The following is a 16,215-nucleotide window of genomic DNA, read 5'->3' on the forward strand; positions in this document are numbered from 1 at the left end:
ATATATATATTATACACACACATATACAGCTCCAGGGAAAATTAAGAGACCTCTGCACCTTTTTCTTTCCTTTCCAAAAAAGTTGAAAAGGAAAGTTTTATGTGAGGAACAAAAGCGTTCAATTTGCAGTGGTCTCTTAATTTTAACCCTTCTGTTCCTCACTCCAAACCTTCCTTTTCAACTATATATATATACACTAAACATTATTATGTTATATATATACATACTATAACATAATTGTTATATATATATATATACATATACATATATATACATACTATAACATAATTATGTTATACTATATGATCTTTTATTCCTTGCTTGAACATGGAATTGTTTTAACTTACATAAATGAGACCAATGTGTGCAGTATTAACATCGGTAGAAACCAACTTTGCTCCTCTCATAAATTTTCCCAGGTTGTGTCCTGGGGAAAATACTCTTTTGGCATGTTCCTAAAATTACAGTATTTGTTTAAAGGGCAATTATACATTTGTTGACACTTTTGAATCAGCCAGGGATAAAGTGGTTCCTCTACTCCCTGTGTAGCCCTCATCCTCATCAAACGTATTTTTGATCTTAAAGAGAAATGAGCTCCAGCATTTAGGCTTAAAACCTTTGCCCATAAATGCATACAAGAATGGATTCAGGCAACTGTTTGCACTAGCAAAAGTCACTGATATCTTAATCCCATCTCTAATAAAAGATGTAGACTTGACTCCATAATCAAGAAGAATAAAGACATGGTATGGAAGCCAGCTGAGGAAAAATATGATGATTACTGCAGTCATGACTCGGATGGGCTTGGAGGATCTGTTCAGCTGGATGGTCCTTAGCCGTATGATGATGAATGAGTAGCAGAAGATGATGATGAGGAGTGGGAGTACAAAGCTGAAAACAAATCTACTCACAACTAAAGTTAAGTGGCTGTTTTGGGTTGGGTAATGGTTAAAACATACCTGCATGCCATTACTCTCAGTGACCTTCCGAAATATTGTAGAGGGAATGCTCAGTGCCACAGAGATGGCCCAGACAACAACCACTACTACAGAGGCCTTTCTCAAACAACGGTGGTTTTGGGCCCAAACTGGGAATACAACCAGTAAATAACGGTCAACGCTGATGACAACTAGGATGAAGATGCTGCTGAACATGTTGAGGAACATCACAAAAGAGGTGAACTTACACATGAACAGCCCAAAGATCCACTCCTTTGTTGCTATGTGTATTATGTTTAAAGGGAGACAGGCACAGAATATGAAGTCGGAAAAGGCCAGGCTGAGGTACCAGGTGGTGTTGACCGTCTTCTTCATCTTGAGACCTGCGATCCAAATGACCACCCCATTCCCACAAATCCCAAGCAAAAAGATGACCACATTGGCCAACATGATGCCGGCCTTTTGTGAATTGTCTGACAGTTCCTGTGGTTTACCATTTGAGGCAGGGGTGAAGTTGTCATCGTAATCATAAGAATCAGTTGGAATTTGGTCTGTCATTGCATCCAAGGCACTCTTGTTCTGTCCAAAAAAAAGGAAGGAACTTTGCATGTCATTGCATACAATACATTACATCAACACATACATATTTGTTCAGTTAAATTCAGAATGTTAACTATTGAACAGATATTCATTGAGGGAAAGTGCATTAAAGTCTTTCATGTCAATTCCTTTCAGGCAGTGCCGGCTCTAGCCTTTTAGGGGCCCTAGCGGTCGTGTCCCCTGCAAAAAAGAGCTGGATAAAGCAAAGGCGGAAACAAGAATTAACATTGGATCAGCAGCATTTGGGGAACCACTTATGCCTGGAGCCAGCCCTGCTTTCAGGACACCATTTCTAGAATGTTTGCAATGTTCATTCATACTGAAGTAGGGCTGCACAATTAATCAAATTATAATTGAAATTGCGATATTGACATGTGCAATATCCAAATCGCTTTTCATCTCCAAATAAAGATGAATGACATACACTTTACCGAAGGCAATTGGATGTTCGAAATTGTTTTATTTGAGAGTGCTGCAGGTGTTTGTGTAGATTACTTAAATATCTGGACTAATTTTATTTAAATTCTTAATGGTTTTTCAATCTGCTTCAAACTAGTGAGTGGCACTTAGATATTGTCCCACATACACAACAGCATGGTTATTAAAAGTTTTGGTTTCAATGTCAGTGCCTACAAACTTATTTGACCTCAAAGGTTGAGAAATGTTGCCTAACCATCTATGGCAATGGCAAAAACATAGCAAATGCTGCAAAAGCCATGGTATTAAATGCACAGTGAAACTAATAGTTCAACACAGACTGCACCTTCAAATTTGTAATAAGTGTAAAATAGAAAATACTGAACATTAGTTTGATTTCTACTCAGTTTAATAGTTCTTTATGTAGGCTATGATCTATATTTTTAAGTGAGATTATCTACACTCTTTCCACCAATGTTTGAAAATCATAACCATAATTGCAATATTACATTACAGTACATTTTGTCATAGTTCATAGACACAATAAAGAAAATGCTTTTAGCACAAAAAAGGCACTCACCACACAGCCTGCTGCTAAGTTGTAAACAGTTAAAATTCAGTGATAAGGCATCTTATGCATCACCATTCACTTCCTTTAACGCAGCTTCTCTTTCTGTGGTTTGTCTCTTTGAACCATAAACTGTGTGTGTGTGTGTGTGTATGCATTTACAGTTTATAGAGTGGGGAGAACAAGTACTTGATACACTGCCGATTTTGCAGGTTTTCCTACTTACAAAGCATGTAGAGGTCTGTCATTTTTATCATAGGTACACTTCAACTGTGAAAGACGGAATCTAAAACAAAAGTCCAGAAAATCACATTGTATGATTTTCACTCAATCAAACAGACTCCAACCTCTCCACAATGGCCAAGACCAGAGAGCTGTGTAAGGATATCAGGGATAACATTGTAGACCTGCACAAGGCTGGGATGGGCTACAGGACAATAGGCAAGCAACTTGGTGAGAAGGCAACAACTGTTGGCACAATTATTAGAAAATGGAAGATGTTCAAGATGACGCTCAATCTCCCTCGGTCTGGGTCTCCATGCAAGATCTCACCTCGTGGGGCATCAATGATCACGAGGAAGGTGATGGATCAGCCCAGAACTACACGGCAGGACCTGGTCAATGACCTGAAGAGAGCTGGGACCACAGTCTCAAAGAAAACCATTAGTAACACACTACGCCATCATGGATTAAAATCCTGCAGCGCACGCAAGGTCCCCCTGCTCAAGCCAGTGCATGTCCAGGCCCGTCTGAAGTTTGCCAATGACCATCTGGATGATCCAGAGGAGGAATGGGAGAAGGTCATGTGGTCTGATGAGACAAAAATAGAGCTTTTTGGTCTAAACTCCACTCGCCGTGTTTGGAGGAAGAAGAAGGATGAGTACAACCCCAAGAACAACATCCCAACTGTGAAGCATGGAGGTGGAAACATCATTCTTTGGGGATGCTTTTCTGCAAAGGGGACAGGACGACTGCACCGTATTGAGAGGAGGATGGATGGGGCCATGTATCGCGAGATCTTGGCCAACAACCTCCTTCCCTCAGTAAGGGCATTGAAGATGGGTCGTGGCTGGGTCTTCCAGCATGACAACGACCCAAAACACACAGCCAGGGCAACTAAGGAGTGGCTCCGTAAGAAGCATCTGAAGGTCCTGGAGTGGTCTAGCCAGTCTCCAGACCAAAACCCAATAGAAAATCTTTGGAGGGAGCTGAAAGTCCTTGTTGCCCAGCGACAGCCCCGAAACCTGAAGGATCTGGAGAAGGTCTATATGGAGGAGTGGGCCAAAATCCCTGCTGCAGTGTGTGCAAACCTGGTCAAGAACTACAGGAAACATATGATCTCTGTAATTACAAACAAAGGTTTCTGTACCAAATATTAAGTTCTGCTTTTCTGATGTATTAAATACTTATGTCATGCAATAAAATGCAAATTATTTACTTAAAAATCATACAATGTGATTTTCTGGATTTTTGTTTTAGATTTCGTCACTCACAGTTGAAGAGTGCCTATGATAAAAATTACAGACTTCTACATAATTTGTAAGTAGGAAAACCTGCAAAATCGGCAATGTATCAACTACTTGTTCTCCCCACTGTATAAGCATAATTAAACCTTAATCTTTACAGTTTTTATTGAAATTCACACAGTTAAGTGTCTTATTGTACTATGAAATTAAAGCATAGACCAAATAAAGAATTTGAGACAAAAAAGGATTCATTGATCATTTTATTTAACAAAATCGAATCTACATTTTTGATTAATGGAAGTAGCCATCTTTCACAGATATAGGTTATACACACTCATGGAATTCTTTCTACAATGTAAAATAAAATTGTATGTATTTTTTTGTGTTGCACTTGTAAATTGCTTTGGTTACCCCCTTCGGTCCAGTTCATCCCAAAATAGATAGATGGTGTTTAAATCTGGAGACTGTGCTGGCCATTCCATGATTTGAAGCCTACCATCTTCTTTACTTCTAAGGTAGTTCTGACATAGCCTGGAGATAAGTTTTGGCTCATTATCTTGCTATAGGATGAACTCCTGAACAAATATGCAAACACTAGAAGGAATTACATGGTGCAGCACCCACTCTTTGCAAGTTGCCTGCTCTCACTTTTTGCAGGTTGTTGTCTCTGGATAAAGCAAAAGAGCCCCAGACCATCAGGCGTCCTCTATGTTTGACAGTCGGTATCCCACACATTGGAACCATCCTTTCGCCTACTCAACAGTGTGCAATAACCCTGCATGATGAACTGAAGATAACATTTATTGACTTTCTTCAGTAGTCCACTGGTGGTGCACCATCTTATTAATTGGTTCGCTCTGTCTGTCTTCCTTTTTCTTGCCCTTTTCTCATCATTATGATAGCAGTATACTACTACCTGCAGTACAATACTGTCCAAATAATGCTTAAGAGGGTATAGTAACACAGTCTGTTCCAACACTGATTCTGTTACAGACAGAGGGGTTTGTAAGTAATGAACAGAAGTTGACGATTCCTGTAAAACCTTCAAGGCTTAATATATCTTCATTGCTGCAAAACAGCTGTAAGTTGTTAACCCATTACATGTTCCCCGAAAATGTTAATTGTAATTTTTTGGTCAACTTAAACCTTTCTTTTTACCTCCGGAAGTTTACCGCTTACCTTTGTAACACATCAGGTTATTGGACTCATTGGACTTAAAGTTCCACAAAAACTGGAATAAAAGGTGTGTTCTAAAACCTTTGACCGGTAGTTTATATGAATATATATAATACTAGTCCCAGTCAACGGTTTTGACACACCTACAAATTAAAAAGTATTTATTGAGCTTAAGTATTATCCACATTGTAGAATAAGAGCGGAGACATCACAACTATAAAATGACCCATATGGAAACATGCAATCACCAAAAAAGTGTTAAACAGATCAAAATTAGTTTCATATTGTAGATTCTACAGAATAGCCACAGAGATCATCCGTTCACCAACTCAGCATCTACCATAATGTGCATGGTAAGTACAATATAGTATTATAGCATTATAACATTGTGCATACATCAACATTTTGTTTTTAACGACAATTCAACAAGGTGAGTACAGTATGCTCATATGCAGGTTATTCACTGTCGAACATATTTAGGAAAGCTACTAGTTGATTGAATGAATACCCAACTTCAATATTATCATTGCAGTAAGATGTCTGATAAGCCAAGGAAACATTTTCCCTGTATTGATCAGGGGAACTGTCAGCGAGGAATTGGTTCATATGTACTATAGAAACTTTTTCCCCCTTATTTCCCTTAGATTCATTATAATATTACAAACCTGTAGTACAAACTGAGAATGATTCTCTTAGTTAAGTCATTGCTAAGTGTTTTTTCTCCCACAAACACGCAGCTACAGCATCACCCTTAAGAAAGCACTTGGAATAGAATCTCGTTACCTCTGGTTTTGTCCTATGGTTAGATCTACTATGGGATTTAATGAGATGTGGATATGAGGGCAATTTCAATCTTTCATGTGTTTGACCAATTAAGGCAAGCTTCACTGGCACATTAACAATTTGCACCAAATAATTACAGGATGACTTATGGTCTGTCCAAATATAGCTACCTTGGCAGTGCAGGAGAACACAAAATGTAATTTTGCCATTTGTAATCTCATCCACCTGCTATCGATTTCCTACTGAGTACCAGATATCAAACCAGGATGAAAAGAGGAGATAGGCTCTTGTTCAGGCCGGGCCATTACAAAATTTAAAAACTTACAGAACTGTGACTTTCACAACAAGAACCACCACGAATCTGCAGTGGAAAAGCAGCATTAGTTGCCTGCAGACTCGAATTGCAACAACACTTTGAAAACCTCTGGTGAATAATGGAAAAAGTGAATACATTCACTGTGACGTGAATGAAAAAGTATGGATATAATTGATGCAAATAATGTGTGCTAAACAATTCTGTCATAAAATTTGTTTCATTTCTTTCTAATTTGTTCCATATGATTTGACAGAAAACCTAAGTTGCAATAAACAGTAAGTTCTGGCATCAGGTGTTAGAGGAGATACGTTTGTTGCTCACAGCTTTGATATCACATGGGACATAGGGTAATTATTTATATCACTTGTGGTAGTGTCAACTAAGTGACTTTCCTAACGTGGAGACACTGCCTCACATTACCTTCTGCACTTTGAAGGGTACTCTTAAAACGTATATTGCATTCTTTGCTATTTGATTACCTGTTTTTTTTTTTACAATTAATTCCTCAAGAGGATTGCAAAATGTTGTGTTTTATGAACTTATAATAGAGTACATTGGTACATCTCACTAAAAAACAATGATTGGTTAGTGAAAGAGGTTAACGTACCAAATGATAGGCCAATCATTGGTTTTGAATGTAAGATTAACTGTTACAAGTGTGATCAGTTTCAAAAGTTGTATTACAAACTTGGAAAATCACTGCATATTTGTGAAAATAGCACTAAAACAACTAAAAACAATAATAATTTAACCAGATTCCATATTTATTTCATCCTCTTGTTGTTACAATAATAATGCACATGGAACCTTGTAATGTATGCAAGGTTAAAAAAGGCTTATCATTTTTATAATTTCGAGTATATCATGTAAGACAGGTTTTGCCCTAACGAAAATGGTATGTTAATTACAATAAAATTTCCAATTGCTGTAAGAATATTTTCCTTATATTTGAAATAGATTCAAATGAAAATGTGATATCTGCATGTAAGAGAATGACATTGAACTTGGTTGGAAATAATTGCTGTAGGACTAATTGCAAGACCATACTCAGTTATTCACAAGAGAAACAAATCAAAACTGTTGGTTAGTTAACATGAGGCCCAACCCCAGTGAGTCCTTATAATCCTCACAGAGTATTAGATATGTGTCGAGGCTCTGCGGCTGCCCTCCATGGAGCTGGACCTAGACAGGTAGCGACTGGTGGTGCGACCCTCCTCTCCAATCGCATTCTCAATCTTAGACAGTATGGAGCTCTTGAATTTCTGTTGGAAGTCATTCCCCATGAAAACATACAGAATTGGGTTCAAGAAACTATTGGCAGTAGCTACTATAGTGCCTATCTGAAGTCCAATTTTTATAACCCTCAGGTCGTGATTTTGGTGGTTTAGCTCAAGAAGTACAAAAACATGGTAGGGCAGCCAGCAGATGAAGAATGTGGCTATCAGGGCAGTCATTACTTTGAGGGGCTTTGAGGACCTGCTCATCATTCGGTTGGTTCTCAGTCGCAGAATGATAACGGAGTAGCAGAAGGTGATGAGGAGGAATGGTATTACAAATCCAGCAGCAAACCTACTCATTGCGATCATTTTCTGGCTTTGTTTATCTGGGTACTTGTTGAAACACAAGTTATTCCCTAATAGGTTCTGGACATCTCTGAACACCACAGAGGGTATACTTAAGGCAACAGAAGAAAGCCAGGCCATGACCACCATAACTGAGGATTTGCCCTTTGTGCGGTGGTTCTGAGCCCAGACTGGAAACATCACAGACACACAGCGGTCAACGCTGATGATGACCAGGAGGAAGATGCTGCTGAACATGTTGAGGAACATCACAAAAGAGGTGAACTTACACATGAACAGTCCAAAGAGCCACTCCTTTGTTGCAATGTGGATTATGTTTATGGGGAGACAGGCACATAGTATGAAGTCAGAAATGGCCAGGCTGAGATACCAGGTGGTGTTGACTGTCTTCTTCATCTTGAGACCTGCGATCCAAATGACTACCGCATTCCCAGAAATCCCAAGCAGAAAGATGACCACATTGACCACCAGGAGGATGACACATGGAAACTCAGCAAAACATGTCTTAGAGGGTTTGAAATGCATCTCCTCCTCAGTTGGAGTAAAATTGTCATTGGTATAATTGCTATAATCCACAAAATAATCATAACTTAAATCAAGTTCTATTTCAGATTGTTCCATTGTTTTCCAGGAATCTCTGTGAAGATAAAATGTTGTAATAATTAGAAATTGGTAAGGATCCTCCCTAGTTTCTTATCTGTACTTCAGAGTCTTTCTTACCATTGCAATTTACATATACTTGAAAAAGAAAATCTAAAGAAAGTATATTCCTTATAATATAATTATAATTATATTATACAACAGAAATAAAAATAAACAATAAGGATGCATTGATTTTGTATGACCTCACAGCCCAGAGATAATGCTTAGTGGAAGGACCTTTGATTCAATATATGTTGCTGCTCAAAATCGTTAAGGGTGTTTGTCAAAAGCAAAATAAAACATTATAAATCCCTCATACTTATTATTATCATTATTATTGGCCATCTGCTGCACAATATTTTATGTGATGAATACTGTTTTTGGATACGACTTACAGGTGCATCTAAAAAAATGGAATATCGTGGAACAGTTAATTTTTTTCATTTTTTCAAATCAAAAAGTTAGACCTTCATACAGTGGGGAGAACAAGTAATTGATACACTGCCGATTTTTTAACCCTGTGAGAGATGGAATCTAAAACAAAAATCCAGAAAATCACATTGTACTCCACTCATTACCTGTATTAACTGCACCTGTTTGAACTCATTACCTGTATAAAAGTCACCTGTCCACACACTCAATCAAACAGACTCCAACCTCTCCACAATGGCCAAGACCAGTGAGCTGTGTAAGGACATCAGGGATAAAATTGTAGACCTGCATAAGGCTGGAATGGGCTACAGGACAATAGGCAAGCAGCTTGGTGAGAAGGCAACAACTGTTGGCGCAATTATTAGAAAATGGAAGAAGTTCAAGATGACGCTCAATCTCCCTCGGTCTGGGGCTCCATGCAAGATTTCACTTCGTGGGGCATCATTGATCATGAGGAAGGTGAGGGATCAGCCCAGAACTACACGGCAGGACCTGGTCAATGATCTGAAGAGAGCTGGGACCACAGTCTCAATGAAAATGATTAGTAACACACTACGCTGTCATAGATTAAAATCCTGCAGTGCACGTAAGGTCCCCCTGCTCAAGCCAGTGCATGTCCAAGCCCGTCTGAAGTTTGCCAATGACCATCTGGATGATCTAGAGGAGGAATGGGAGAAGGTTGTGTGGTCTGATGAGATAAAAATAGATATTTTGGTCTAAACTCCACTCGCCGTGTTTGGAGGAAGAAGAAGGATGAGTACAACCCCAAGAAAACCATCCCAACCGTGAAGCATGGAGGTGGAAACATCATTCTTTGAGGATGCTTTTCTGCAAAGGGGACAGGACGACTGCACCGTATTGAGAGGAGGATGGATGGGGCCATGTATCGCAAGATCTTGGCCAACAACCTCCTTCCCTCAGTAAGAGCATTGAAGATGGGCCGTGGCTGGGTCTTCCAGCATGACAACGACCCGAAACACACAGCCAGGGCAACTAAGGAGTGGCTCCGTAAGAAGCTTCTCAAGGTCCTGGAGTGGCCTAGCCAGTCTCCAGACCTGAACCCAATGGAAAATCTTTAGAGGGAGCTGAAAGTCCGTATTGCACAGCGAAACCCACGAAACCTGAATTATCTGGAGAAGGTCTGCATGGAGGATTGGGCTAAAATCCCTGCTTCAGTGTGTGTAAACCTGGTCAAGAACTACAGGAAGCGTATGATCTCTGTAATTGCAAACAAAACATTTCTGTACCAAATATTAAGTTCTGCTTTTCTGATGTATCAAATACTTATGTCAAGCAATAAAATGCAAATTAATTACTTAAAAATCATACAATGTGATTTTCTGGATTTTTAATTCTTTTAGATTCCGTCACTCATAGTTGAAGTGTACCTATGATAAAAATTACAGACTTCTACATGCTTTGTAATTGGGAAAACCTGCAAAATCGGCAGTGTATCAACTACTTGTTCTCCCCATTGTATATTCTAGATTCATTACACAAAGTGAAACATTTCAAGTCTTTGTTCTTTCAATCTTGATGATTACGGCTTACAGCTCACAGAAATAAAAAATCCAGTACCTCAAAATATTTGAATAAAAATATATAATACAGAAATGTTATCCTGAGAAGAGCATAGGTTCTATTTCAAATATGACGGGGACAAATATTTTTTGCCAATGCACATAGTTTCGAAATGGGATGTCCAACAAGCTAATATAGGTGTGATGGTCGATGGTCCCCATACTTTTGGCCATATAGTGTATGTGCACTGGTGGAATAAAAATGAAAAGTACTTACATTGTCATTTCATTTAATATTACTTATTTATGATATTATCTTTGATATGTCCTCATAGTGAAGCAGCAACATTTCACCTCAGCTCCACGGTAGAACTTTTCTCCCTGGCTGTCTAATCCTGCTGTGACAGGAACCCCTGTCACGATCATCATCTGATCTTGCTAAAATGCCGTACAGAATATGACATGAACAGCTTGAGCTACATTGACACCTGAAGAATGTTTGATCTATAAGATCCACATTAGGTTGAAATGTCAAATGCAGCAACCTGTGTAGGGAACTACAAGTAACGTTAGCTAACTTTTCAAGAGACCAACTATCGGGCTACTTATTTAGCCTACCATAGCTGCTAATATCTCATAGGTAGCTAGCTGTATCACTTACGTTGTCTTTGGATAGAAAAAAACGGGAGTTTGTGTCTGTATTCACTGTCCGGTGTGTTTTTCCACTCAAATGAGCATTGATGAAAATTGTTGCTTTGCTAAGCAGTTCTATGCCGTTGTTTGTTGGGCTCCAACTCATATGTGGATACAATACAATATTATTATTTTAATTCTGGTGAAAACCGGGACAATTTGGTAGTGAATGTTGAAAACCGGGAAATTATTTTGTTTTACAGATATATTTGGGGACCTGGGACACCCAGCTTGAAACCAGGACCATCCCGGGCAAACCAGGACGTCTGGTCACCTTAAACTGTGTTATTAATATATAACGTTAGCCTAACCTCACCTAACATTGATGCCGGTTAAAAAAACACTTGGATAGATGGCTTAGATAGATTCATGAATGATCTACCTCATTCATATGTTATGGGAGGTAGTTAGCTAGAGGTAATGTCACCTAGATTACCAAACTTTCATATGCCAGAGATCACAGTCACTAATAGCAACAGTAACCTCATCTCTACTACAGTATACAGTGTTGCCAACTTAGCGACTTTGTTGAGACTAATGTGAAAGTGCGTTTCGTTCTCACTCTTCTCACAGGCGGCCCAATCCTCACGTACAGGGAGGAGATAGCCAAGCAAGTGGATGAGACATAATTTGTTGCCATACAGGCAGATGAGACAACTGATGTCTCCTATAAATCACAAATGGTGGTTGTGTTGTGATACATGTTGCCTGACAATACATGTTGCCTGACAATACAGTGACAAAGAGGTTTTTAGAGTGTGTGGAAGTCAAAGATAAAACTGGACTCGGCCTCTCTAATATCATCACTCGGCCTCTCTAATAGCATCAAGGGTGTGCTGGAACCACTGAAGCTGGGAGAAAAGCTGATCGCTCAGACTTATGATGGTGCAGCTGTAATGAGTGGAAACATCCGAGGGGTACAGATGCTAATAAATGAGACATGCCCAGTTTGTTCACTGCTAAGCTGAACATGACCTTGCAGCAACTTTGTTCAGCAAGGATGAGCGTCCTGATGGCATTTTTTGAAGACCTTTTTTTGCCACCTTTTTCTCTGGCGCTCCAAAACATGTTGCGGCACTTGCTGTACGATGTACGAACTTTAAAAGTAGAACTGTCAATGCATTTTGGGAAAACCGTACTGCGCTGCTCCTGTGAATGGAGGACGCACACAACCAAGATGGGATGAGGCCACCATAAGTGAGGCATATGGTCTGTCAAAAATACTCTGGGACCAAGCCTTTCTGCAGCTGCTGGAATTTTTTTTCTTCCTTATGCCAGAAGTTGATGTTTTATACAACACTCTGCAGAAACGGAGCATAAGTGCATCTGGGATTAGCAGTGCACTCCCCTGTTTCAAGGAGAATGTCCAGAATATGCGGAAGCAAACTGATTGGCTGCCACCATTCATGATGGAACAGACCGAGCCAGACCAACAAGTAACCAACACATCACCGGTGATGAAGAAGTCATGCGACACAGTCATCTCCCAGGTGGAGCAGAGGTTTTCACAAAGTACCACCTGATCGCTGCCAAGCTAGTTGACAGCTCGCTCTTCCCACAATTTGTTCTGTCATTCCCTACATCTGAGCTTGACTGTGCGTTGAAACTATGGCCTCTAGGAAATAAGGAAAACTTGAAGTCTGAGCTGACTACTCTGTACCGCCACACTGAGCTTCACAATGGTAAGACAGCCCTGTCTCTGTTAATTAAGATCCATCCATGAGAACAACCTAGAGGAGGCTTTTGCTGAGACCGTCACTCTGCTGAAAATTATCATAACAACACCTATGACGACATCTGATTCAGAGAGGAACTTTTCCAACTTGAAGAGGGTGAAAACCTTCACTCACAATACCATGGGACAGACGCGACTCAACGCATTGGCCATGTTGTCCATCAAAAGACAGCTGATTCAGCAGCTACATGACTTCATTCCCAAAGTAATCGGAAAGTTTGCTCAGAGGATGAACCGCCGTGCCACCTTTCTCTTCAAGTGAGCCCTCAGCCCTGCAGGCACATTGGTTCTGAGCTTGGTTGCATTCCTAATTTAGGTTTGTAAATGTGACAGTGGTAATTTTACATGTGTTTGAGAAAGGAGAGCAATTACACAAGGTCTCTCTCTCTCTCCTGTATGTGTACTACAACACCTGGTAGAAGCAAGCCGCTCTGTCGTTAAAAGTGTTTTGTGATTTAGGGACCGTGGTAAAAGAGTAAACCAGTAATTGCCAAAATGTCAATAGACAAATAAAGTATCATTCTGGACTCTCATCAACATCAATCCACAATAAATATATTTTTCACAATATGAAATGTTGTATAGTATTTAGCATGTGGATTGATGTTGACGAGAGTCCATAGTGATACTATTTTCGACTTCTGACATTTAGGCAATTGCCTGGTTTACTCTTTTACCTCGGCCCCTAAATGTGGAAGGTAGCCTGAACGGTGGAACGAATGTGAATGTCTGTTGAATCTCGAATATAATACTGATTTCACCTCAGTCCGTGAGGTGCGTTTCTGCATAAAATGAAAAGATTCTCCATGTTGTTACTTTTTGTTTTTGCCTTTCCTTTTTAAGCACTCGCTACCCTTGCACCTCACAGTCGTTTTCATTTCAGGTTTGTAAATTAACAAAAACTGAACATTTTGAGATGGGTTGGTGACACTATAAACACCTTAAAGAAATAAGCAGGTCCTACAGAGACATACAGGCAGAACATTTCAGTCTGTTGAAGGGGTCTCACTGGTGCTTTCCTTTTAGCCATTAACTGCAACTTCCTCTTAGCCATTAATTATTTGGTCTTACAGAAGTAAATTAAGTTTGTTTTTGAACCAATTCACTCAGGATAGTGATTTGAATATATGGATTACTATTATCATTTTATGGCGTATGATGACAATACAGACTCTAGCTGACTAACCCATTAAATAATCCACACTAACAGAACACTAAATAATGTAGGGCATACTATAAAACCAACACACAGAAAACCCAGTGCCACCATTAATACTATTTACAGCACTACTGCATCATTACAACTACTACCATTTTTTATCACACAATAAATACTTCAAAACTAGCAAGCGCACTTCACTTAATTTTTTTTATATTTTTTTTTGTTATGACATGGACAGAAAAACTAGCACATATTTTTTAAGTAGAGTTAATTATTATCGTGATTCTTTCAAATTACAATTTGTGTAATTTTCCAGTTCAGTCTTTTTATGTTTATTCCCATTTTCCTGTATGCTTTCATTTGGCTTCTTCAAAGTTATTTGGATTTTAACAAACTACCCACTCTGTGCCAATGACGAGCATACACAATATATGATGCCATCACCTCCACAATTAAAAAGGGATAAAAAAAACATTGCATTCCAACACTGGACTGTATAAATAAGTGAAAAGAAGCCTGTGTAAAAGGAATGAATGCTTTCTGTATAAAAACAAGGCATTTGTGAAACAACACAGAAAATAGTTTTTGTCCAAAACAATAAAGGATATTTCAAAACTGTCAGAGTGCACTGTTTTATGATGGAAGTGTAATCTTCAGTAGAGACAGGGGAATTTGCATTATGGTTATGAAATATATAAGTTAAGCCCAGGTAAAAGGGTAGTCTTTGATAGACTTTAATTGTTCAGCACAAATTGCAATGCCAAAGAAGGCAGAATGGCTTTGATATGCTCTCAGATATGGTTTTAATGTGCTTGTAAATCAGAAAGAAATTGAATATTGTTTCCTATGATTGCCAAACAAATTAACTGCGCTTAGTTTGTTTTGACACAAAAAAAGTATACATCTTGAGCTAAGAGTTTTGGAAGAATGTATTAAAAATGATAAACAACTATAATAGCAATCAAAGTTTTTTCCACTAATCAATATATCTGTGGTGTGCAAAAATGTGCATTGAAAGCATATTTGCTTTTTGAATTTGGTATACTTAAATACAAATCTAGGACTCGCTATTTACGTCAAATCTAATCATTTTTTTACATTGCCACTGTCAATTCAAAATCCAGACCATTTACTAATTTGTCACAAACTCTCACTTCACTACCCTAGAACTCTGTCATCCCTGTTTTCAGTGAAAAAGTACAATGAAATAAAAAGCTTGGTGTTTCTCCTTCCCTTTACTGAAGGTGTATCTAAAGAAACATAAATACTGACATGTGTAAGACTATTTGAAATGTTTTATTCAGTATTGAAAAAATCCCCATTTACAAATGTGTTAAATAATGCCTACATTCAGTAAATAATGTATTGACAATGTCCAAATCAATGAACTGAATATTAAATCTATAATATCATATAATCTGACACAATGGTTACCCAGAAACAAGGGAAAGATTATGACCTACCTTAGAGTTCAATTGATGGCGCTCGCATGTCAGTGTCCAGTGCTGTTTGTCAATATAGCTTTGGCAGTCACTTGTGACACACATTCGTAATTCTGCTTAGTTTTTGAGCAATATATCAACATTGGCTGACAGTGCAGTTTCCCAACATACATTCCCTCCATTAGTTTCACTACTCTAATTTTCAGGCTTGGAAACAATGTTACCTTGTTGGTAGTTCATTAAAAAAAATCATTTAGGATTTTTTTTGCCAAATTTTAATACAATAAACATTTGAGATGCAAATAAACACGTTAAAACTCTTAAGTAATTTACCTGATGTTCTTATCCAGAGTGACGTAAAGGAGTCCATTATGCGTAGTGAGTATTTCACTTGTGCTTTCATTTCCATTGCAGATAGGCACATTCAATTTACAAGATTTAGGGTGAAAATCAGCCCCTAGTTCAGTCATAAAACCCTTGGCTCACTCATGAAATATCTCTCTAAAAGTAATATGACATGGGCTAGAAAAACAGCTTAAAGCTGTGACTGGCAGACTAATACACAACTGAGAAATCTATGCATAAACCCTGCTCACAGTGCAGAATCTGAATACTATATGAATACATTATCTGATTGTAAGAGGAATCCAGCCAAATTATGGAAAACAGTAAAAACAGTTCCACCACCTCATTGCCGAAACGTTTGTTTTAGAATCTGGGCTCATTATTGATGAGAAAGAAA

At 38.6% G+C, this 16,215-nt stretch overlaps 2 protein-coding genes across 3 annotated transcripts; both read right to left on the minus strand.

Moving 5' to 3' along the window:
* Positions 1 to 282: 282 nt before the first annotated feature.
* On the minus strand, positions 283 to 15,948 carry LOC105025604 (C3a anaphylatoxin chemotactic receptor-like). 2 transcript variants are annotated; one of them, XM_020052163.2, is made up of 2 exons: positions 15,807 to 15,948; positions 283 to 1,517 (listed from the first exon to the last, which is right to left on the minus strand). In XM_020052163.2, the coding sequence occupies exon 2, from the start codon at positions 1,494 to 1,496 to the stop codon at positions 486 to 488; it is 1,011 nt and encodes a 336-aa protein (XP_019907722.1). In that variant the 5' UTR covers positions 1,497 to 1,517; positions 15,807 to 15,948; the 3' UTR covers positions 283 to 485. The 2 variants fall into 2 exon arrangements, with proteins under 2 accessions (XP_019907722.1, XP_010894691.1); XM_010896389.3 differs by lacking the exon at positions 15,807 to 15,948 and adding an exon at positions 2,536 to 2,697.
* cmklr1 (chemokine-like receptor 1) lies at positions 7,011 to 15,572 on the minus strand. Its single transcript, XM_010896390.4, has 2 exons — positions 15,495 to 15,572; positions 7,011 to 8,484 (listed from the first exon to the last, which is right to left on the minus strand). Exon 2 carries the CDS (start codon positions 8,466 to 8,468, stop codon positions 7,401 to 7,403), a length of 1,068 nt encoding a protein of 355 aa, XP_010894692.2. The 5' UTR covers positions 8,469 to 8,484; positions 15,495 to 15,572; the 3' UTR covers positions 7,011 to 7,400.
* Positions 15,949 to 16,215: the final 267 nt, after the last annotated feature.

The sequence above is a fragment of the Esox lucius genome, chromosome 13 (assembly GCF_011004845.1).
Source record: "Esox lucius isolate fEsoLuc1 chromosome 13, fEsoLuc1.pri, whole genome shotgun sequence".
Classification (NCBI taxonomy): Eukaryota; Metazoa; Chordata; class Actinopteri; order Esociformes; family Esocidae; genus Esox; species Esox lucius.